This window comes from Aotus nancymaae, unplaced genomic scaffold (assembly GCF_030222135.1).
Source record: "Aotus nancymaae isolate 86718 unplaced genomic scaffold, 86718_ANA_hifiasm-v0.15.2.pri h1tg000011l, whole genome shotgun sequence".
In the NCBI taxonomy this organism is placed as follows: Eukaryota; Metazoa; Chordata; class Mammalia; order Primates; family Aotidae; genus Aotus; species Aotus nancymaae.
In genome coordinates, this window is record NW_026988422.1 from 51,186,385 (window position 1) to 51,211,880 (window position 25,496).

At 39.2% G+C, this 25,496-nt stretch overlaps 2 protein-coding genes across 8 annotated transcripts in view; one reads left to right on the forward strand and one right to left on the reverse strand.

Annotated features, from left to right (window-relative positions):
• PALS1 (protein associated with LIN7 1, MAGUK p55 family member) overlaps nt 1-3,613 on the forward strand; it is a 98,950-nt gene extending 95,337 nt beyond the window's left edge. For all 7 annotated transcript variants that reach the window (XM_012438026.3, XM_012438025.3, XM_064374973.1 and 4 more), the window contains one exon: nt 648-3,613. In XM_012438026.3, coding sequence (XP_012293449.2) covers nt 648-824 — 177 coding nt within the window. In that variant the 3' untranslated portion in view covers nt 825-3,613. The remainder of the gene's footprint in view (nt 1-647) is intronic.
• Nucleotides 3,614-3,961: 348 nt separating this feature from the next.
• On the reverse strand, nt 3,962-24,987 carry ATP6V1D (ATPase H+ transporting V1 subunit D). The gene is made up of 9 exons (XM_012438021.2): nt 24,840-24,987; nt 19,434-19,551; nt 16,852-16,931; nt 15,290-15,357; nt 14,306-14,350; nt 12,729-12,832; nt 10,029-10,095; nt 8,222-8,300; nt 3,962-6,520 (listed from the first exon to the last, which is right to left on the reverse strand). The coding sequence occupies exons 1-9, from the start codon at nt 24,878-24,880 to the stop codon at nt 6,379-6,381; spliced, it is 744 nt and encodes a 247-aa protein (XP_012293444.1). The 5' UTR covers nt 24,881-24,987; the 3' UTR covers nt 3,962-6,378.
• Nucleotides 24,988-25,496: the final 509 nt, after the last annotated feature.

Consider the following 25,496-nt stretch of genomic DNA (forward strand, 5'->3'; position numbering starts at 1 on the left):
TTTGAAAACAAATGTTTGACTGGGTGCAGTGACTAATGCCTGTAATCCCAGCACTTTGGGAGGTCAAGGCGGGTGGATCATTTGAGGTCAAGAGTTCGAGACTAGCCTGGCCAACATGATGAAACCCCATCTCTACTAAAAATACAAAAAAATTAGCTGGGCATGGTGGCACACGCCTGTAGTCCCAGCTACTTGGGAGGCTGAGGCAGGAGAATTGGTTGAACCTGGGAGGTGGAGGTTGCAGTGAGCCGAGATCATGCCACTGTACTCCAGCCTGGCAACAGAGCAAGACTCCGTCTCAAAAAGAGAAAAAGAAAGAAAACAAATGTTTTTAGGGAATTCAGAGTAACAGTCTGTGTTCTTGAAGCCTGTAGTCTTGGTGAGATAAAACAGAATATGTGAAAACCTAAATAGTGGTATAAAACAGGATATATTGCATCCCAAACGGTTCATAGTGTGAGTCCTGAAGACACCAAAGCAAAAGAAACCATTGTGGCCATGACAGAGTTGGAAAGGAGTTCCTGAGGTTGGGAGAGACAGAAGGAAAGCTATGAAGGTCACTCATTGTTCTTTGGCCTTTTCTGACTCATCCTGTATTATTTGGTTAGGATACGAATTATCTCACAGTTTTTATCTTCTCTTTGCAGCCTGAAGAGTTGAGAGAAATCATTGAGAAGACAAGAGAGATGGAGCAGAACAATGGCCACTACTTTGACACGGCAATTGTGAATTCAGATCTTGATAAAGCCTATCAGGAATTGCTTAGGTTAATTAACAAACTTGATACTGAACCTCAGTGGGTACCATCCACTTGGCTGAGGTGAAGGAAACATCCCTTCTGTGGTTATGTTGGACTTGATCTGGCAAAAACTGCCAATAGTAAGATTACCCGACATTGCAGCAAAATTGAGGATAAGGTGGAAGGCAGCAGTATAAGCTGTAGACCTGTTCTTAGATCTCTCCAATTAGTGAGAGGACAGTTCCCTTAGGCAGTTTGTGCACAGCATCCTTTATTCTCTATACATGGTTTTAGCGGTTCTTGTCTCATTTTGGGATTCTAAATGGAAGCTTTCAACAGAGCATTCCATTTTGTCCTGTTAAAACCTTTTGTTTTCATGTAAACCCTTTCTGCTTAGTTGTATCTCTGTGAAAAACTTGTATACACAAGTGTCCATGTCTCACACAAATATTGATGTGTAAATATTAACACTTAAATGACTTCATTGGGAATTTGAGCAGAGGAACTGTGCTGCTATGCACTGGGCAAGGCAGTATTTGCTTAGGAGATTAATTTAGTCATCAGAGATACTTTCCTAAAAAGAAAAAACATGGTGCCACTTGGGTTTAGAGCTACTTTATTAGACTTGAATTCATTTGTATGTCTTTTGATTCTTAAAAAAACAAAAACATTCCATTAGAAGCACCAGTTTTTTTGCTCAAACTTTGTGGATCAGACTGTACACTCAACACACTCTAATAATCTACTTAAGATATACAAAATATGCTCATTTTTAAAAATTATTTTGAGTTTTTTTCTGAAGTTGTCTCAACTGACTTGCTAACCTTGCTTCCTTTCTCTCATCTGTATAGTATAATAGAATGTATGTTACATTTTTATGAATGACAGGTGTTCATTATAATCTGTATTGACTGTTAAAAAGTTTCTTCCTCATGATGCAAATAGTTTTTTATATACATGGAAGGACAGGACATTTGACAGTTTTTGCATTTTTATGTATGAGCACAGTATTCTATGACTGTGCTACATATATAGGTAATAAACTGGAATTCTGTTGATGAATATAGCTGCTGTACTGTATATTAATATTTAATAGATCAACAAATGGTCATTGATAACACTTGTTCAGCATTCGAATAAAATTATATATGTCCTTGGGAAATACTATGACAATTGACTTTAAGATCAAAAGATAAGGAAGACCTGAAAGTCATTTGAACATTTTAGGAAAAGAATATTGGAGAGAAAAAGGTATTAAGTATCTAGAAATAGGTTTTTACCCTAACAAGGTCTGCCTCTTATGACCAGAATGCAACAGCTTGCTAAATCATAAAAGGAACATTTAAGCTAATGGGATTTTTGTACTGTCTCTATAGTTGTAGCTTTAAAATTTGACGTCTATAATTGGCATGGAAAGTTAATTTTTAGTCTTTTCAAGCCTTTCGGATAGTGTGATGTGTGACCTCAAATGTGAATGCCTTGATTTTATTTTTATGGTGACTTTAGCTACAGCAATTCCTATTCCCAGAGCTAAACACTGGAATAACACTGACAACATTTAATTTAACATAAGCAATTGTGTTTAAGGAGTAATTTGTCTCAGTGTTATGTATATGTTTGATTTTTTCCTCTTTTACATAATTTTATTTGAACAAATATAGTTTATATGTTGCCTTTTTCTGTTCAAATTTCCATGGCCTATTAAGTTGGCTGGAGAGTGTGTTTTATGTGGAAATAGTTTCAAGGTAATTTTCCTTAGGAAGAAAATAACATTCTTGGGTTGAGGGAAGGAATGCCATACATACTGTCTCTTCAAATCTGAAATACTCAAGTTTAGAGCCAGGAAAATTCACAGGTCACACCGATTTTTTAGCATTAAAAACTAAGGAATATACTCAGCACTTAATCTTTTCAGTTTTCCAGTTTACTTCTCAGGAATGAAGGGTAGTCTATGGTCAACAATGGAGTTTTGAGATCTGCTTATTGTAACTGACAACTGTTTTTAACTCCAAGAGCTAAACTATTGGCAGTTCAAGTTAAGTTAGAGTGAGGGTGTAGGTACTGTCAGTGAGTGGCTCTTGTGCCCCCTGTAGACATTAGGCCTGCACTAGGGCCATATGCTTTCAAGATTCAGGCACGTGGCTTTTAACAAGCAAATCTTATACCAAGGCACAGGCCACGCCATGCCATACTTTTAGGAAGTCTGAGTTGATAAATATTTCAACGTCAGTGAAGTCCTATCATTCTCCCTTATCAGTAGTGGTAGATAGACATGTCCCAAACTTTTCTAAATCCCAGTTATAAGGATGTGCTAATATTCAACAATCCTTAAAGTGAATTGTTGCTGACCCCTACAAAAGAACATGGAAAAAAGCATTGCTGTAGGCCTAGTTGTATAGCCACTCTGGCCAATTCCATTTTCTGTCCCTCTGTGGTTCTGACTGGAAACCCATGTCGGGGAGGTCTTAACCAGTTAATACAGAAATGATATCAATAGTTAATGCAATATACTTGGAAAATCCAAATGAGGAAATGTTAGGTTGGTGCATATCTTTATTTCTCAAATTTTTCTAAGTAAGAACAAATGGAAAGAGATTATTTAGACTAATCCAGATTTGCTTTCTATGAAAATCTAATGTCTGGATTTTCCTTTTCTCATGGCCTAAGAAATAAGTATTGATAAGGAATGATTTGAATGTACTTTTGTGAATGTGTGGAAAATATAAAGCAGGGATTTAGCCTTAATAAAGGTAACCTTCTGACATCTGTTGTTAATCCCCCTTTGTACTCTTATCCTGTATCTGCACTCTGTTATTTTGAGATGTCATACTATACACTGTATTGTAAAAATAAAAAGTAAAATTATATTTCAAATTTTAAAAGCCACTGAGCAATTTCTTTTGCTGGTGTGTTATATCCTCTGCCACTCAAGGTTTCTACACATGTAAAGACCACCCTCCTCTTCAAGTTTTTGCCAAAAGCAAGACCACTGGAACCTCCGGGTGCAACACAAAATACTTTTTGATTTTCTTTACAGAGGGGTAGTGCCCCCTATTGGCACAGATGTAGGTAGGTCCTGTTTCCTTAATTATTAAAACCAACAACTTAAGTGTATTAAAGATGGACAACTCAAGGCTGTGAACTTGAAAGTTTTCTGTAATACTCAGGCAAATGGACCTTATGTGCAGCCTAGGATTTGAGGACACTGAGGCAGCATGTGAGTTGTTGGTAAATATATAACATACTTTGTTTTCCATTCTTCATTTTCTGCTATACATCTCCCAAAGGTCATAAATCATACACCAACAAAAAGTTTCTTATTTATATACACCTGTCACCACAGTTTCAGCTTTCTATTCCTATTCTTGACCTATATTCTTCCTCTATGAATCAGGTAACTCTGACTCCACACAACAAATTATGTGTCCATTGTTTTCTCGATTTCTTGTTAACAAATGCTTAACTATAAAATCTTGTGCACTTTCGTAAGCATTTTAACCAAGGCCAATACATTCCAGGGCTTTAAGAAGCCACAGGAGAAATCTAGGGTCCTTTGGCTTGTTGCTTTAAAGTGAGTATTAAAGTTACCTAAATGTGGAAAACCACTAATCTGGCTCCCTACTTCAAATTAATTTCTGCCTCTTAGAAAGGCAGTACATAATGCTTAACATGTAAAGACCAAATGAAATCAAATTATATTTGACTTGCATTCCAGCTATTCTCTTCGACTTGTCAAAGTCTCGATTTCCTCATCTGCAAAGTGTAGATGGTAGAATTTACAGTTCAGCAGGATGTTGGGAAGACAAGATGTTAAAGTAGTTTTGAACTGAGTTGTTGGTTTTCTAGTCATTACCGAATTTACACTGAACCTAAGATTTTATTCTGTATGCAGCAACCAGAGTTCCTAAATATCAGCTTCTCCAGAACAGTCCCAATGTCTTTAAATACCCAAAGTCTGAAACGTAGATGAAACAGAAAGGAAAAGTTAGGGTGTAAAAACTCTGAAGGTAGACTGCTTAGACTTAAATTCTGGATTTGCTACTTTCTAGCTTTTTCACTTAGGACTACTCAAGTTCCCTGTGTCTCCAATTTTTCCTCTGTAAAATAGATGGTTAAAATAGTATATGCCTCTTATGGTTATTGTAATGGATGAAGTAATATGAACAAAATACTTAAAAACAGTGCCTGGCACATAACTAAGACCTGCTATTTTATAGGAGATGTTAAATGTTTGCAAAATCATTTAATACTTTAAAACTGTCTAGACTGGCCAGGCGTGGTGGTCTCAAGCCTGTAATCCCAGCACTCTGGGAGGCTGAGACGGGCAGATCACTTGAGGTCAGGAGTTTCAGACCAGCCTGGCCAACATGATTAAACCCCATCTCTACTAAAAATATAAAAATTAGCCGGGAATGGTGGCACACACCTGTAATCCCAGCTCTACTCGGGAGACTGAGGCAGGAGAATCTCTTGAACTCAGGATGCGGGCATTGCAGTGAACCAACATCGCTGCCACTGTAGTCTAGCCTGGGCAACACAATGAGTGAGACTTTTTGTCTCAAAAAAAAAAAAAAAAAAAACTGCCTAGACTGTCACTTGATTAAAATACAATATTAATAAAGATAGTGTTACAATTTCAGAACTAAACATTATTCCATGGCCAATCATGTCAAAAATGCTTGGAATTGGTTGCAAAAAAGACTGAGTAATCTTGGATGTTTATGCCAAATTAAACAGTACTAAAAACCTTAGTCACCTGATGCGGCCACTCAAATGCCTCATCTTCATATATGAAAGCACGTTTTTATCACTTAGAAATAGTAAAAAGTTACCTTATTTCTTCAAAATGGGAACTAGTTCTTTTTCTTATATTAGCAAATAAGGAAGTATTATAATGCCCTCATAAATCATCAGCAATCATTTATTAGTACCCCAAAATGCAATAGTTGTCTCAAAGTAAGCCTTTTTGTAAAACTCTTGATATATGGAGGGGGAAAAATGGCTACCCACTTCCTACATGTCTGCAGAGAAAGCTCTGGCTGATCTGAGCATGAGAACATGACTTAATAGTAAATTAATAAAAAAAGGAATGACTTATTTTTAAATCATTTTACTCTGTTTATACCACAGTCACATTTAAATTGGCAGAACTGTTCCCATGACAGACAAGACAGGGACCTGTCATGCAAGGAAAAGTAAAGTGCAGGTTTTCATAACGCTGGAGAAGTACCATGGTAACACAAGAATGGCTGCAGCAATCTCAGACAACAGCGCCAAGGTTTGCAATTGGGTAGGAAAGAAAGCTGCTCCACAGTAATTGGCCTGAGACCACTAATGCTTCCTAAGAGGTATTTCTTAATATGCCTGGTAAGCAGATTACATGTAACACGGATGTAAATGGAGTACGATAACACTTCTGCAGAGTAAATTCTAAGTTCCTGGGCATCTCTTTCATCCATAATGAATGGTTGCTAAATTATGATTCTGCAAAAGTAATCCCATAAATAAGACATCCAGGTAAATTTTATAGCCAGTGAAATTCTTAGGCCAAAGATAAATAGCCCACAAATCAAATCTACACCCTGTGAATTAAAATGAAGCCAGTGTTAGGGTTTCTGAAAGAACCAGAACAGGAAAGATTATTCAAACAGAAGATCCTCGTCCTTCTCTTCAGCCAGAAGATTAGCAGGCTCCAACACTTCTCCAGCTGCTCTCCTTTGTTCCAAATCCTTCTCAGATTTTTCCTTTAGAATCTTTTTCTTCTCCTGTATTTTCTTTAACCTATAAAATAAAGGTAGGGGTGGATTTTTTAAACACTGTTTCAATATTAAGTAGATTTGATTTCTTTTAGTTTTGTAACAAGGATAATAAACACCTATACCTGGAAAAAAATTTGGTACTTTTATAAATTTCATTGTCAGTAATTTATTTGTAACCCTTTTTTAAAAATAACATAATTTTAAGCTAAAATTACATAATTTTAAGCTGATAATTGGTTTAAGCTAATAACTGGTTTAACCTGGGATAGAAGCCTTTATTAGGTTATATTTTGAAATCCAGTTTCTAATGGAACAGATTTTGATCAGGCATTTTTTTAAATTTTTGGGTCAACACAACCTTGAATATCACAGAAGAACAGAAACTAAATAACTAAATAACCTTTGATAATTAAGATTATAAACCATAATTAGATGCTAACTCCAGGTCTAAGACCCCCAATGTCTTTCCTAAATATTCCTGCTTTCACCTACCTTCCATTTCTCTGAACTGGGTATACAGACCCCTGTACACCACCAGTTTAATATTTATCCCTGTTGACTCTAAATGTTCATAACCAATTCATGGACATGCATACTTTATCTCCAAGTGCTATAATTCTCTAATGGCGTCATTTATGTACTATTTGGTAACGCCTCCTCCAAGTGCTTTATACCTTCTGAACATACTCAACATGAAATACATATTTGTTGAATAACACATGAATTCTAGTTTCTTCTCTCAGTTTTTATGTAGCTGACACTCAATCTAAATCATTTCATTTTTTTTTTTTTTTTTTTTTTTTTGAGATGGAGTTTCGCTCGTTACCCATGCTGGAGTGCAATGGCGCGATCTCGGCTCACTGCAACCTCCGCCTCCTGGGTTCAGGCAATTCTCCTGCCTCAGCCTCCTGAGTAGCTGGGATTACAGGCACGCGCCACCATGCCCAGCTAGTTTTTTGTATTAGTAGAGACGGGGTTTCACCATGTTGACCAGGATGGTCTCGATCTCTTGACCTCGTGATCCACCCGCCTCGGCCTCCCAAAGTGCTGGGATTACAGGCTTGAGCCACCGCGCCCGGCCTAAATCATTTCATTTTAAATAATAATCGAGGGCCAGGCACAGTGGCTCACACCTAAAATCCCAGCACTTTGGGAGGCCAAGGCGGGTGGATTGCTTGAGGTCAGGAGTTTGAGACCAGCCTGGCCAACATGGTGAAACCCCATCTCTACTAAAAGTACTAAAAAATTAGCCAGGCATGCTGGTGCATAAGCTGAGACTGCACCATTGCACTCCAGCCTCGGTGACAGAGCAAAACTGTCTCAAAAAATAATAATAATAATAAAAAGAATAATTGAGTCTTGACTAGTCCAAAGGTAGTGAGTTGTCTCTACTATTCAGTCAGTTACAGATCAATCTCCTTGTTCTAATATTTTTCCCACTTTTCACTACTGCATTTGACTATCTAACATATATTAAAAAAAAAAAATCTAAATAGTTTCTCTGAAAGGCCTAACTTTTTGGAAATGCCATGTTATAGGTACATTTTTAAAACTTGACAGATTTGTTTCCACAACTTTGGTAATATTTCTTGCTTCTTATTTATCAGAATGAAACACAAGCTGTGCTAATTCTAAAGAACATAAACCAATAAGTCATTCAGCAAATTGAGCCTTTGGAATATGGAAAACAAAAAAGGATTAATAACTGCCAATTTCAACAAACCTGTAGAACTCTTCTCGCTCTCTCTCATCCAGCTCTGTGATGATATAAGCAAGAGTACGTTCAATCCGGGGAATGATGACTAGAGTTAAAAAAATATATGCGTGAGAACTTCAAACCCCTTTTTTCAAATTATCAGTGCTCATTTGTATAACAAGTTATTTTTTCCTAATTGTAAAATTAATGTACATTTAATGCAGAGAACTTGGAAAATAAAAACACAAAGGAAAAAAAAGGAAAATAGAGTGTAACTGGACATCCAAAAGAGTAAGTACTGTAAACATAACGGTGTATACCCTTCTAGTATCTTTTCTATGCACAGATAACATATTGGACCATAACAGATACAACACTGAATGTGCTGAATTCTATGAATATATAACATTGAAGCACAGATGTTATTTTAAATATAGTACCAATTACCTGTTAAAAAATCAAGCAGACAGAATGCTTGATTTTGAGTTTATGTCAGTCATTAGGCTCAACTACATAGAATTTACCTATTCTGCTTCTACAATGTGAACTCTGAGGGTGAGAACTACAAACTATCCATTTTTGTTTTGCTCCCACTTTCATGTACAAGGCCTGGCACTAGCAAGCAGTCAAAAAAGTTTTAATGAGATAACTTGCCTGTAATCCCAGCACTTTGGGAGACTGAGGTGGGTGGATCACGAGTTGAGACCATCCTGGCTAACACAGTGAAACCCGTCTTTACTAAAAATACAAAAAATTAGCCAGGCATGGTGGCATGTGCCTGTAGTCCCAGCTACTCAGGAGGCTGAGGCAGGAGAATCGCTGGAACCCGAGAGGTGGAAGCTGCAGTGAGCTGAGATCACGCCACTGCACTCCAGCCTGGGTGACAGAGCAAGACTCCGTTTAAAAAAAAAAAAAAGATAACTTTCTCACTAACACTAATATGGCCCCAAGCAAATGAATTTCTTTGCTTCAAATTTTGCTTTATTACCTGAAATTGAGTAAGTGTTTCTTTAATGAAAACTAAGTTTATTGAGAAAAAAGCACTGTCAACACTAAGCAGTCATATTTTTAAAATAGTGAAATAAAAGGGATGGAAAATAAGTACATCAAATGGGAAAATTTTTTAGAAATCAAGGAGAATGGCCCATAGGGATTTAAAATTAAATATTTAATGTACTCAAAAAGTTACATCACTCAACCATTAGAAAGAACTAAAGAAAATACTAAGGATCTACCATTAAATAACTGCATGAATAACTGGAAATGAATAAAACATTCCTTAATTTTTAAATCACCACTTTCTTTTGTGTGTAACTTCCCCAGATCATACAAATACTTCTATCAGCATGCTTCATAACACTTTTTTGTACTATGGACACACTTCTCTCTTTTCTTTCTTTTTTTTTTTTTGAGACAGAGTTTCGCTCTTGTTACCCAGGCTGGAGTGCAATGGCATGATCTCGGCTCACCGCAACCTCCGCCTCCTGGGTTCAAGCAATTCTCCTGCCTCAGCCTCCCGAGTAGCTGGGATTACAGGCATGCGCCACCATGCCCAGCTAATTTTTGGTAATTTTTAGTAGAGATGGGGTTTCACCTTGTTGACCAGGATGGTCTCAATCTCTTGACCTCGTGATCTGCCCGCCTCGGCCTCCCAGAGTGCTGGGATTATAGGCATGAGCCACCGTGCCCGGCCACTTCTGTCTTTTCATAGTGGGCAGAGGCAGCTTCTTATTCACCTTTCAGTCTTCAGTATGGTGCCTGAATCCTAGCAGTTTCATGACAAGTGGGGTGGTTTGGACAAGTGACAAAGCAACTCATGGTAACTGATACTCACCATGTTCAATGGCATTTACACGCCTGTTGGTTATCTTAATAGCTTCATCCAAAGTAACAAAGGAAGTCTAAAATAAGAACAAATTGATAATGTAAGCCTAATTCTTACATAAGCAAAGTCTTTCTAATCATTCCCTGATCACTTGACTCCACTAAGACTGCACTTGTAGAAAACATTTGAGAACCAAGACAACTTCTTTTCAGCATGCTTAAAAAACAAAATTCTTAGGCTGGGCACATGGCTCATGCCTATAACCCCAACATTTCGGAAGGCTGAGGTGGGAGAATCACTTGAAGCTGGGAGTTCAGGACCAGCCTGAACAATATGATGAGACCTTGCCTCTATAAGAAACAAATTTTAAAAAATAGCTGGTCATAGTAGTATGAACCTGTAGTCCCTGCTACTTGGTAGTCTGTGGTGGAGGATCATTTGAGGGTACAGTGTCACTGTACTCCAGCCTGGCTGACAGAGTAAGTCCCTATCTCTTCACAACAAAACAAAAAATTCTTGTGAGATTTCCACTGGGTTAACACTATTTTCATGCTATTGATAACCTACATGTCACATTTGGTAGGTTTCCAAATTAACCTGCCTGGGCAGGTTGAGGGATCTTATGATTCACGGTTTCCATTGTGTCCCTGAGTAAGGAAATCTTAAGTTTCTCAGATGTTGACATACTGATTAATATGCAACCTACTGATGCTGAAAAAGACACTGATTTGTTTCTGAATCATGAAGTTTTACTTCATGATTTACTTGCATATAGAATGTTTTGGCTTGTATTTGTAATCTGTAGCCAATGATTGTGACCTCTGTATTATACTCTCCAATGAAAAGGACAACTTGGGAGTAAGGAGTCCACCCTTCTCCTAAACTTTCCCATAACAGCTTTCCAACTTGTAGCAAACTCTAGAACACACCCAAATTTGTTAGTGTCTTCCTCAGGTAAATCCTCACATTTGGCTTTCAATAAACCTGTATCAAATCATTTCTGCTTCAACAGCCTTTTCTTGAGTTGATGCTATTATAATTTGTTTACTACAGACTCACCTAAATAACGTTAAGAGAGAATCGAGCACTAATAACCTAGATACATACTAACTGGCCACATAGGGGAAAAAAGGCCTTCTATGCACAAACCATGTTTATTTACATTTACATTTACATTTAAATACATTTACATTTACATTGCTTTTCTCACTTAGCAAAGAGTGAAGCTGGGCTCACACTTTCACACTTCACAAGGGTGAGGTGGTTCACATTTGTAATCCTAGCACTTTGGGAGGCTAAGATGGCAGGATTTGAGGCCAGAAGTTTGCAACCAGCCTGGACAACATAGCAAGACCTCATCTCAATTAAAAAATTCCAAAATATTAGCCAGGCAAGGTGGCACAAACTTATCGTCCCAGCTACTTGGGAGGCTAAGGCAGGAGGACTACTTGAGCCCAGGAGATTCAGGCTACAGTTAGCCAAGATTGGACCACTGTGCTCCAGCCTGAGCAACAGAGCAAGACTCTGTCTCAAAGAAAAACAAAAAAAAACAACAGTGTACCACAGCACATACATTTTGCTAATAATAAAAAGTAGGGGCTGGGCGTGGTGGCTCATGCCTATAATCCCAGCACTTTGGGAGGCTGAGGTGGGCTGATCACTTGAGCCCAGGACTTCAAGACCAGCCTGCGCGACATGGTGAAACCCTGTCCCTACAGAAAATACAAAAAATTAGCCAGGCATGATGGCACATGCCTATAGTCCCAGCTACTCAGGAGGCTGAGGTGGGCCCAGGAGGTTGAGGCTGCAGTGAGCTGAAACTGTGCCACTGCACTCTAGCCTGGGTGACAGAGTGAGACATCCATCTCGAAAAATAAATAAATAATAATTTTTTAAATTAAAAGGAGCCAGGCACAGTGGCTCATCCGTGTAATCCCAGCACTTTGGGAGGCTGAGGTGGGTGGATCACTTGAAGTCAGGAGTTCGAGACCAGCCTGACCAACATGGCAAAACCCCATCTCTACTAAAAATGCCAAAATTAGGCGTGATAGCACATGCCTGTAATCCAAGCTACTTGGAAGGCTGAGGCAGGAGAATCACTTGAACCTGGGAGGCAAAGGTTGCAGTGAGCCGAGGTAGCGCCATTGCACTCCAGCCTGTGCAAAAAGAGTGAAACTCTGTCTCAAAAATACAAAAAATAGGCCGGGCGCAGTGGCTCACGCCTGTAATCCCAGCACTTTGGAAGGCCGAGGTGGGTGGATCACAAGGTCAAGAGATCGAGACCATCCTGGTCAACATGGTGAAACCCCGTCTCTACTAAACATACAAAAAATTAGCTGGGCATGGTGGCGCGTGCCTGTAGTCCCAGCTACTCGGGAGGCTGAGGCAGGAGAATTGCCTGAACCCAGGAGGCAGAGATTGCGGTGAGCCGAGATCGCGCCATTGCACTCCAGCCTGGGTAACAAGAGCGAAACTCCGTCTCAAAAAAAAACAACAAACAAACAAACAAAAAATAATAATTTTTTAAAAGTAGATAAATGGTACAAAAACCATCACTTTAGAAATCAAAATATTATGCTTGTTTTACATAAGATCATGGGAACAGCTGAAAGTACAAAGCACAGTATATGCTGACTCAAGACCTGACTCTCCTCCACTCAACTGTGAGAAATCAAACTACAGGAGTTCTCCAGGTCTTTTGCTACTTACCTGCAGCGAAGCTAGTTCCACCAGTAGTTCCACTGCTTTGGCATAATTCCTCTTTAATTTAGCCAACTGTTCCCCACCTCTGGCTAAACCAGTCAGTTCATAACCTGAAAGAACCAGTCAGACAACATTTGTAATTAGAAAGTAAATAATCTTCCCTATAAAATTCCCCAAAAGGAGACAATTCAGAATAACAACAAATATGGAAAGATAAACTCACTAATCTTCGTTAAACGTAAACATGAACTGCCTATCTTACTCCCCAAAAACTATAGGAGCATGCTACTAAATAGTTTTCCACAAGGATACTATTCTAAATACAACTAGAAGAGAAGCTTTTAACCAACCTTCACTTCACTAGCTTGATGCCCCTTATTCCCTTTGAAAATCATATTGCCTGATGTCCAGAGTACAATGACACTCTATTATCAGGTGACTCTCTAGAATGCTCTACTTCTTCATATGAAATGTACTTAATATTCTACATGATTTAATTAAATATTACATGAAACAAGGAAATATGAGTGCCAAAACAAAGAATATTGTTTCTTTCTTTTTGTTTTTGAGATGGGGTCTCACTCTGCCACCCAGGCTGAAGTGCAGTGGTGCGATCTCAGCTCACTGTAAGCTCCACTTCTTAGGCTCAAACAATCCTCCTACCTCAGCATAACTTTTTGGGTAGATATGGGGTTTCACCATGTTGCACAGGCTGGTCACAAACTCCTAGGCTAAGGCGATTAGCCTGCCTCAGTCTCCCAAAAGAGGCTGGGATCCCAAAGTGCTGGGATTACAGATGTGAGCCACTGTGCCCAGCCAAGAATATTGTTTCTATGAAAAAAGTTAATACTTCATTTTGGAAAGAAAATATGCTGTTAAATTAGGAATGGAATTAATAAGGCAGTTATTAAAAAAGTGGGAGTGGGCCATAAAAATCTGGAAAGATTTAGCATTCAGGTTGCATCATAGTGTCTAAGATCTTATTTGACTTTAAAGAGACCTAAACTAGGAATTATAGGCAGTGCATTGTGAGTGTAGTATATGCAGAAAGACAACACAGAAGTCTCATCAGTGAATTCACACTCAAAAGGCCTTATATTTTTTAAATAGCAAATGATTCTACACTTATATTTCTGATAAAATATTGAAATATTTTAAGATATGTATAAGGTTTTATGACTTCCTAGCATAAAAGCGTTTTTTTTTTTTTTGAGACAAGGTTTTGCTCTGTCGTCCAGGCTGGAGTGCAGTGGCGTGATCAGAACTCACTGCAACTACCTCCCCAGCTGGATCAATCCTCCCGCCTCAGCCCCACAAGTAGCTGAAACTACAGTCATGTGCCACCACACCCGAGTGATTTTTTATATTTTTTTGTAAATATGGGGTTTTACCATGTTGCTCAGGCTGGTCTCAAACTCCTGAACTCAAGTGATTTGCCTGCCTCAGCCTCCCAAAGTGCCAAGAGGCATGAGCCACTATGCCCAACCATAAGACCTTTTGATTAACTGATCAACTACTGTCCTGACTGTATTAGATAAGAGGATCCCAGAGATACAAAGCAATATAAAAAGTTTCATACTTACTGTCAGTTCCTTCATGGTAATGTTCAAATACTGGCAAAGTAACACCTATAAACACAGAAGCATATATGGATTCACAAACCTTTAAGTTCTGTTTCTTAATCACAGTTTTCTGTGTTTCTTTTTCATTGAACTCAAAAATCAAGAGGTGAAGTCTGAAATTGTAATTGGTTTCGGTTAATGAATTTAGGAACCTGCCTTCTTTTTTTGAGACACAGTCTCATTCTGTCACCCAGGCTGCAGTGCAGTGGTGTGGTCTTCAGCTCATTGCAACCACTGCCTCCTGGGGTCAAGTGATTCTCCCATCTCAGCCTCCTGAGTAGCTGGGACTACAGACACACACTACACCCAGCTAGTTTTTTATTTATTTATTTTTTGAGGCGGAGTTTCGCTCTTGTTGCCCAGGCTGGAGTGCAATGGCGCAATCTCAGCTCACTGCAACCTCCCAGGTTCAAGCGATTCTCCTGCCTAAGCCTCCTAAGTAGCTGGGATTATAGGCATGTGTCACCAAGCTAATTTTGTATTTTTAGTAGAGAATGGGTTTCTCCATGTCTCAAACTCCTGACCTCAGGTGATCCGCCTGCCTTGGCCTCCCAAAGTGCTGGGATTACAGGCATAAGCCACTGCACCCGGCCTAATTTTTGTATTTTTGGTAGAGATCGGATTTCACTATATTGGCCAAGCTGGTCTCAAACTCCTAACCTCAAGTGATCCACTGGTCTCAGCCTCCCAAAGTGCTGGGAGTACAGGTGTGAGCCACCATGCCCGGTTAAACCTGCCTTCCTAAGTGTTCGTTTCTATTCAAAAGTCAAATTATCCTGAGTAATAAGAAACCTGATTGTTCATGATTTTAACATGTAAAGCCAATTGACTTGTTCTAAGTAGAATGAAGAAACTAGGATGTTAAGATCTTGCTGTATAAACAGGTTAATTTTAAAATGTCACCTCTTTTCTCCCCAAAGGATTTCTAAAAGGTTGAAAAGTTACCTGCTACATTATCTTTCTTCGCTCGAATCTTCACTTGGGCTTTATTTACATTTTGGATAACTGTAGTACTGCAGAAAAAGAGAAAGCCTTTATTTAGCAGACTCTTTAGAAATAAACCTACAGACCCACCGGATAGTTTTAACATTAAATGAGACCAAGAGTGAGGTGTCACAACTAAGTATGTTTTGATAATTGTCCTTTCTCCAAAAAAGAAGAAAAATCGTTATTGCCAGAGGAGGGCCTCTGAAAGCAGAGAATGAACAACATTCAAAACATTAGCAGTAAGAAAACAACCAAGAATGATTTTAAAGTTTGTGGATTGCTTAAGTTTTCAGTCAGAGGTGTGGTACACATGGATATAACTTTAAGGGTTCTTCTTTTGCTGGTATAAGATGGCTAAAACTTCTTTCTAGGTTTGCTGTTGAATTGGTTTAAGCTGGCATTCAATTCCTTTACCCTGGAACCTATCTTCCATATGGCTTTGTGTGACTTCTCAAATATTAAGTGCCTTCCTGACCGGGTGCAATAGCTCATGCCTATAATCCTAGCACTTTGGGAGGCCAAGGCAGGATTATTTGAGGCCAGGAGTTCAAGACCAGCCTGGGCAAGGTGGCGAAACCCGAAACTACAAAAATTAGCCAGTCTCATAACCCAGTCTCAAAACAAAACAAAAATAAATATTATAGAAGTGTCTTCCCCATAACTACCCTAAATACTCACATACCATTTACAAACTATTGATGTTCTCCATCTGTTAGAAAATTCAATACAAGCTATTATCTTACCAGCACTGGCAAAAATTAAAGCCTATCACTTCAAAGGGCCTTATGAAGACCCAAAAACAGTGAAACCTCCTAGATGATAGGCATCATGTCATTAGGAAAAGACTAAAATCAGAATCTTTGAAAACAACATCTAACACTGTCCCTAATTAGCCAAGTGACCTCAGGAAGACATTTAATTAAAACTGAGAACAACAATGCTTGCCTTACCTATCTCATAGTGTTATTTGGAGAAGTACATAACATACGTAAATTGGCATTTACAAGCCATTTTGTATGCTTTGTAAAGGATTGACTGATGTCACCAAAACAATGAAGTTCATGAGTTCATGCCTTTTAAATAATTCAATTCTCAAAAATTTATCCTAAGGAAATAATTCAGTAGAAACAAAAATACATATGTGTAAAGATGTTCAGTGCACTTTCCCCAGTATTCCAAAAACCTGAGAATTAACCCAAATATCCAGCATTAGGAGAAAAAAAAATACATCTTGAGAAAAATCACACAGCCATGTTGAAAATCAGGAAAAATGTTTATGACACAATGTTAAATGAAAATGGACTCTAAAATATTAAGTATCCTGTGCCTGCAACTATGTAAGAATGCATGTGGAGGATGACAGTGGAATTATGGTGATGGGGTTAAAAGCGTTCTTCCTTATTATTACTGTATCATTTGTCCTTAATGCTTATTTCTAAATTAAAAAATGCTTTTTAAATGAAATTATGAACCTGAAATCACTTTGCTTTGTTTGAAAACACCCCATTTAGTCTCCTTACCTGAAGTCCCCTGCTGTGAACTTGGCTTCAGCTAGTGAAAAGGCAGCTTCTCTCATCACTTCACCCATCAACATTTTAGTCTGGAAAAGCATAAACAAAAAGCAGATTCAACCAAGCCTTCTACAAGGAAAAATCCTATTATAATTATGTTTCTTTAATAACCATCAGTATTTTATGCTGGCTGTGATGTAAATATTGGTTTGACAACGATAAAACAAATAGAAATTTCCAATTTTTAACAGTTTTGGTTAGGATCACAAACAATATTACAAAACACTATGTGAGTTTTATAATTCAATTTTATAATGAAAACGAATAAATGCATTAAGAAACAGAAAACTGGCCAGGTGCGGTGGCTCACGCCTGTAATCCCAGGATTTTGGGAGGCCGAGGCAGGTGGATCACAAGGTCAGGCATTCGAGACCAGCTTGGCCAACATGGTGAAATCCCATCTCTACTAAAAATATAAAAATGAGCTGGCCATGGTGGAGGGGTGCCTGTAATTCCAGCTACTTGGGAGGCTGAGGTAGGAGAATCACTTGAACCCAAGAGGTGGAGGTTGCAGTGAGCTGAGATTGTACCATTGTACTCCAGTCCAGCCTGGGCGACAGGGCGAGACTCAGTCTCAAAAACAAAAACAAAAACAGAAAACCGAATCTTTACTGAAGGACCTGTCTTATTCCTTGACTAAGTACATGCTGATTTACTCAAACTAATCTCTTAAATTCACTGCAGTTGCAGTCAAAACCCTAATGGTGTATTAATTGTAAAGTACCTCTGAAATATTTAATTTTTGAGAATATTCAATAATGTTTTAGAAGGAAGAAAAACTAGGTCAGCTGTGTAGGGAGTTGGTTTCCCAGGTATTAAAAAGGTACAGCCACAATAAGGAAATATTAATACAACTGGTATGGGACAGTTAAGTCAATGAAATAGTCTAGAGGGTTCAGAAGCAACCCCAGGTCTATATGGAAATTTAGCAGAGACCACTCAACTGTCTATACATTTACAAAATGATAAAGCTACCTACCTCTTATCATACCCCCCCAAAATTCAGACATAATTAAGATAAAGATTTAAAGAAAACCTATAAGGTAATAAAAGAAAATGTGGTAGAATATTTTCCTAATCATTTTAGGTCTTTTCTAGGTCTTATATGTAACTCAGAAGCTATTTAAAGAAAAAGACCAACAGATTTGACCAAAGGAAAAAAACTTTTAACTTTTTTCTGTTTTTTGAGACAAGGTCTCACTTTGTTGCCTGGGCTAGAGTGCAGTGGTGTAATCATAGCTCACTGCATCTTCAAACTCCTAGGCTCAGGCAATCCTCCTGCCTCAGCCTTCCAAATAGCTGAGACTACAGGTGCATGCCACCAAGGTCGGATAATTTTCTTATTTTATTTTTTTTGTAGAGACAAGGTCTCACTATGTTGCCCTGGCTGGTCTCAAACTCCTAGGCTCAAACTATCCTCCCACCTCAGTCTCCCAAAGTGTTGGGATGAGCCACCACACCTAATACTAACTTTTTTTTTAAGTTAAAAGATGGAAAATCTTTTTAACATTTTACACATTAGGCAGAATACACATAGAACCTCTAAAAAAAAAAAACAGACATTTACCAAGAAAATCAAATTGCCAATAAGCATGAAAAGCTCCCAACTTCACTAATAATCAAAAGTAATACAGGGCCAGGCATGGTGGCTAACATCTGTAATCCCAGTGCTTTGGGAGGGTGAGGTGGGAGGACCACTTGAGCCCAGGTTTTTGAGACCACCCTGGGCAATAAAGCAAGACCCCATCTCTACAAAAAATAAAAAATAAAAATAGCAATCGTAGAAAATACTTTTGTTAAGTACATACAGGATTAAAAATAAAACACAAAAACTATAAACTCAGCACTTTGGGAGGCCAAGATGTAAAGACTGTTTGAGCCTAAGAGTCAAAAAGACTAACCTGGGCAACATAGTGAGACCTCGTCTCTACTAAAAATTTAAAAAATGAGCTAAGCATGGTAGCATGCACCTGTAGTCCCAGCTACTCGAGAGGCTGAGGTGGGAGGATCACCTGAGCCCAGTTTGAGGCTGTGGAGTAAGACCCTGTCTCAAAAAAGAAAAAAAAAAGAAAAAGAAAGAAAATGTCATGCCGTGCAGTAGTACACACTATGATAAAATTAAAATAAGGAATTGTGAGAGAAGCAAATATGGTGCTCACTTTACATTGGGGGATCAAGAATAGCCTCTTTTAAGAGACTAGAACACCAAAGGAGCCAGTAAGTTCTGGGGAAAGAGTATTTCAGGCAGGAAAGAGAGCTAATGAAAAGTACCTGGAGGACCTTAGGAAGAATGCTCTAAATGAGGTAAGAGAGGCAGGCAGGGAACCAATCAGATCAAGTAGAGTTTTGCAGGCAAGATTAAAGGGTTTGGAATTTACTAAATGAACTATTTGATATTTGATACTTGTTAAACTTATAATGGTATTTTTACTTTTGAAAGAAAATTAATTAAAATAAGGTAGCAAAAAAATGCCAAGGGCCATGCTAGATTTTCCTAAAATAAATACTAGTGTAAGAAAAGTTCAATCTACCTCTATTATCTTCTTTAGGATCTGTCGAAATCGAAGAGTTAAGGCATCAGATTTTTTCTTCAGGAGGTTTCGACCTGTCTGTGCTCCCTTTAAACGAGCCTTCATGATTGTCTGTGCCCTATATAAGCATAAACAAAGTTAAAGACATTTATTTCCATTGTTTAAAAGACAAAAAGACCTCCCCACCAGTGTTAAAATTATCCTTTATTCTTTGATGTAATGAGAGTGAGAACGTATAGAGAATTTGTAGCCGATGGGTTTGACTGATGCTATGGTTTGAATATGTCCCCCAGTCTTGATGTGTTGGAAACAATCTCCAGTGCAACAATGTTGACAGGTGGGACCATTAAAAGATCACTGGGTCACATGGGACCTGCCCTCCCCCATGAATGGATTTATGTCAATATAGTAAGATTGGGTTTTTTATTGCAGGGGTGAGTTGGTTATAAATGTGAGTTCACCTGGGCACACCTGTAGTCTCAGCTACAGGTTTAAGTGGGAGGATCCCTTGAGCCCTTGAGCCCAGGAGCTCTAGTCCATCATGGGCAAGATAGTAGTGAGACTCTTTTTTTTTTTTTTGAGATAGAGCCTTGCTGTGAGGCCCAGGTTGGAGTGCAATGGCGAGATCTCAGCTCACTGCAACCTCCACCTCCCAGGTTCAATCGATTCTCCTGCCCCAGCCTCCCAAGTAACTGGGATTACAGGTGTATGCCACTAAGCTCAGCTAATTTTTTTGTATTTTTAGTAGAGACAGGGTTTCACCATATTGGCCAGGCTAGTCTCAAACTCCTGACCTCAAGTGATCCACCCACTTCAACTCCCAAAGTACTGGAATTACAGGCATGAACCACCACACCCAGCCCAACTGCTTTTTTTTTTTGAGACAGGGTCTTGCTCTGTCACCCGGGCTGGATTGCAGTGGTGTGATCATAGCTCACTGTGGCCTCTAACTCCTGGTCTCAAGCAATCCTCCAGCCTCAGCTTCCAAAGTGCTGGGATTATGGGCATGAACCACTGCCCTGACCCTGTCTCTTTAGAAAAAAAAAAAAGTATGTTCAACCATTTCTTGCTTTCTCTTTCACCTTCTTGCCTTCTGCCATGGGATGACACAGCAAGAAGGCCCTCACCCTTCTCAGCCTCCAGAACCATGAACCAAATAAATGTCTTTTCTTTATAAATTACCCAATCTGAAGTATTGTTATAGTAGCAGAAAATGGACTAAGACAACTGGTTTCTCAATACTGTGGATTTCTACCATCAGTGTTCCATAAATGAAAAGTTTATTAATTTACAAAAGAAACAATTTTATACTTAATACCTGGAATATTTATTAAATCATAATAAATATTTAGGGGAGCCTTATTTTATGATGCTAACATAGTTTAAATATTTATTTGATTTGTAAGTCAAAATAATATCTATATTTTAGTTTTCATTGGAGGTATATTGAGGATTTAAAACTCTATCCACTAATATATATCAAAAGTTTAAATGCAATTATTTTCAGGACCAACAATTCCACTTTGAGGAATTTATCCTATAGATTTATTCCATGTGTACAAAAACATGTGCAAGGTTAACAAGATGTGTACTCCAGCCTTATGGTAATAGCAAAAGAGAGAAACAAGCTAAATGCTAAATACATCATAGTTCACCTACAATGGAATGATATGCAGTCATTAAAAAAGACGAAGGTATATCTGCCTGTGCTGTCTATATTACACAGTCTTACTTATGGAAAGTAAGGAATAAATGTGCTTATATAGATGCAGAGAATAGTTCTAGAAAGGATTCACAAAAACTGACAAGAGTTTCCTTTGATAAATGGGACTGGATGGAAAATATGGATTTACTTTTTACTACTATATTCTTTCATATCTTTTGCATTTTATACCACAATAATTTATCACATTTTCTATGAAAATTGTGATTTAACATATTTTGATATCATCAATCAAGACCCTAACACCAATCATTTTATTCATTTGCAAAAGACTCTAGGTAACAAAAGACATGCATAAGATTCCTGAGAAGTGACAAGCTAAACTTACCCTGAAGTCTCCTCACTTCCTTATTTCCATTTTTTTCCCCATCAGAAGCCCCAATACCAAATCAAGCAGAAACTGGCATTTCTGTTCTCGCTGCCATATGCCACATAAAACTGAATAATGAAAAAGTGTGCGGGGTACAGTGGCTTATGCCTATAATCAGCACTTTGAGAGGCTGAGGTGGGTAGACTGCTTGAGTCCAGGAGTTTAAGACCAGCCTGGGCAACATGGTGAAACCCTGTGTCTACAAGAAAAAAAAAAAAAAAAAAATTAGCTGAGCATGATAGGGTGCACCTGTAGTCCAAGCTACATAAAAGGCTAAGATGAGAAGACTGATTGAGCCAAGAGGTCAAGGCTGCAGTGAACTGTGATCATGCCACTGCACTGCAGCCTGGACCGCAAACCAAGACTTGGTATCAAAAAAAAAAGTATTTGGGTAATAAAATTCAACAATGGATTGTATAACCTAGAAACAGCGTAATCTAGACACAGTGATTTAAGGGGACATAATTTCATATGCATGGTGGTATAAAATCACATGTACTAATAAACCTTTTTCGGCCAGGTGCAGTGGCTCATGCTTGTAATACCAACACTTTGGGAGGCCAAGGCAGGTAGAATAACTTGAGGTCAGGAGTTTGAGACCAACCTGGCCAACACAGTAAAACCCGTCTCTACCAAAAAATATAAAAATTAGCCAAGTGTGGTGGCACACGCCTGTGGTCCCGGCTACTTGGGAGTCTGAGGTACAAAAGTCACTTGAACCTAGCAGGCGGAGGTTGCAGTGAGTCAAGATTGGGTCACTGCACTCCAGTCTGGGTGACAGAGTGAGACCCTGTCTTAAAAATAGAAACAAACAAAACAACAACAACATCAAAAAAAAAAAAAACATTTGGCCAAATTCTTAGATTATACTGGAATCTTTTACCATAAGGCTAAGATAACTAAGACAATTCTAAAACTGAAAGGAACTTTAGACATTAACTTAAAGATTAGAAAAATGAGGCTTAGAAAAGTAAAACAACTTTCTCAAAGTTACTCACTGACTAAAAGGCAGCGCAGGAACTTGAAACAGACTTTTTATTCTAGTGACTTTCCCAATTCTCAAACGAAGTCTCCAACCTAGGTTCACTGTACCCCAACCATGTGGCTTCCCTTAAAGACAACAATTATCACTGGCTGACTTTGTACTGATTGGCCTCACAAGAGCTCTTATCAAGTGAAGCTGGTTTAGTTTCCAGCCTGAGCAGGACTTATCCAGCCCAATGTGTGGATTTAACATACCGTATTGTTGACACTAAATACCAGAACTTGGGTTCAAAGAGCTGGATCAAATTTAAATCAAATTGTAATACTGCATATTCCAGCCGGTTTATAGTATAAAGGTGAACTGGTTGATAAAACTGAATTTACCATGTTAATTTTAATTTCCTCCCAGGGAATGGCATCTCTGTGAAATGGGCAATTATAATTCCTGAAACTCTAAGAGTAACTTGCACACTGAACGCTAATATGTAAACCTGGATTTAATGAACTTCTGTTGACTCTAATTCTTTCATGCGTCTTTTGCTTCCACTCTAAAATTCTCTTGCTTTCTCTGGTACGAAAGTGGGTGAAAGTAACATGCCACAGAATAATACTGTTGAATGGAACCGTCTGTGAAACAAGCTGCCAGGGTATTTTCTAGCCTAGGGCTTTTAAAACCTGTTCCTTTACATGTTTCAGAGCTGCTCAGCCCTACTCAAAAAGTTTGACCTTTAGCTAGGATGATGACTTTTCTTCCAGCTGAATCAAAGACATCTGACTACATGACAAAAAGCCTGCTGCCAGGCATGGGGAAAATATTTAGAGATTATTTCCTGCACCTGATTTTCCTCTCAATCAACAAGCTGAGTGCTTTCAAATAGTAGTCTTCACCTTCATGAGCCTACCATTTTTATTTTCTAAGCCCAAAGATGTCTATTTTTGCCTCTTAGCCTCAAAGTAAAAGCTCCAAAGTAAAAACAAACAAGTTACCATTCTGACTGCTGTCAAAGATAAACACAGCCAGACCTTCATTAAAGCAGTGAAAACATTTTATTCAGTAAACCACTGACAGTAGGGTAAAGAGCTGAGTTCAATTCTGGTTTGTGCAGAGGTGACTGGCCATTTTAAAAAGAGAGTAAAGGAGTGGCAGGGAGCCGGCCGCAAGTAGTGTCAGAGAAGAGAAAAATTACAAAGGGTTGGTCGGTGTAAACACAATGTTACCTGGCAATTAGAAGTTAGGATTCTACAAGAGACAAAGGCCCCATCCCTCCTGATTACATTTCAAAGAAATGGCTCTAAGGTACCTGAAGGAACACTTCTAAGTTGGAAGAGCTACATATTCACAATTGTAAGCCTGTTCCATAAACGCCACTGCACTCCAGCCTGGGAGACAGACCGAGACCCTGTCTCTTATTTCAAAATAAATACATAAACAAACAGGATGAGGAGGAGAAAGGGAACAAGTTATAAGACACATTTGAGAAAACGTCAAAATTTTTTTTACAAACTAGCCAAATACCTACAGTAGTGATACGCCATTTTCCTGACAAATAATTCAGGCCTCAAAAGAAAGGCAACCCGCAATGAGCGTATTCCCAAGCATGGGTTCTTTCAAGAAATATTTTTTGTGGACCTTCTATGGATTGATAAGACATTCTTTCAACCTGGAGAAAGCCCAGTCTAGTGGGAAGAAAGCTACATAAACAAATGTCTACCTTACAATGTGATAGTGGTATTAACACAGGTCTGAACAAGGTGCAGCGGTGAGAGCAAAAGCAGTGCCTCGGAAACACAGGGATATCCTCTTACAGCAGGTGACATTTGGCGGGATCTTGAACAATGAGTAAGGGGATGGAAGATCGAATCCAAAGCCTATGCTAGGGTGATTCGATTCCATCCCCACTTTGGCTTAGGGACCTCTTCTATATCGTCAGTAAACTTCCCTTCTCAGAGCAATTATTAAATCTCCTGAGCCTTTCCAGACGAATGTCTGGCTACTAAACTGTGTGGGCAGAGGTGGCGACGGTTCGGTTATATAAATCCACTGCCCGGCACAATAAAGGTATGTGGAATGGATGAACCCACTAATGAATAAAGACAGTGGACCTCCACAAAAGCCTGCCGGCCGGGATCGCGCTATCAAGCCTGATTCACTCAGGAGGAATGCTCGAAGAGGCCGTCAGGAAGCCTCGTCCCAGAATCACGAAGAGCCTGGGAAACGCTCAGGATAGGCCCAGGAAACAAGGACCCTCACTGGTGGCCCAGGGTATGGAGGGACAGCGCTCCTGGTTCCTAAACCTGTGAGAGCGGCTCATCCCATTTCTTCACTTACATTCGCGAGGGAAAGATTTCAATTCGGTCTTTGCCCGACATTCTGATGACTGTTCGGCTCGGGCCTCCGGCCAGGCAACTGATGCTGCAACAGCTTCACAATTGGCCTCCACAGTGACTTCCTCTACAGGAGTCAGCTGGTTGTGTCACCTGACCCCTCTCGTTGCTAAGAGGCAGCCGAGACACCCATTTTCACTTCCGCTTCCGGTTGTCACAATCGAGGGAGGGGGAGCACAGAACAGAGGCGTTGCCCGGATGTCGAGGCGCGCGCACCACGGAGCCACCCCTCAATTCCGGTTCGCTTCCCAACCCCTCACAGTCCAACTTCCCTGCGGCTGCGCAATACGCGGCACGCGCCAGACCTAAGACTAGGAGCTAAGCGTCCACGTCGTGTCTTTCTCCACCTTTCGTCTATGGTCACAGCGCCATCTCATGGCTAGCTAAAACTTTGAGCGAGGATGCATTCTTCAGCGGCAAGGAATCAGAGTCCTATGTCTTTCTTGCGCCTTGAATGTTACTTAGCTAAAGCTAAGATAGCGAGAAATCGTACTTTTCAGGTCCTTCCACGATCTACGTTCGTCCTCGTTCTCGGAGGACCCAGACTCTATGGTTAATGATGAAGAGGGCCTCTATTCGTTTAGCGCTTGCGCAGTGCAAG

Coding starts and splice junctions, on each gene's coding strand:
- ATP6V1D (XM_012438021.2), bottom strand. CDS start 24,880: ATGTCGGGCAAAGACCGAATTGAAATCTTTCCCTCGCGAAT. Junction 16,932..19,433: donor TCCTAAAGAAGATAATAGAG/GTAGATTGAACT, acceptor ATGCTTTTCCAG/ACTAAAATGTTGATGGGTGA. Junction 6,521..8,221: donor GAGCGAGAAGAGTTCTACAG/GTTTGTTGAAAT, acceptor TTTATTTTATAG/GTTAAAGAAAATACAGGAGA.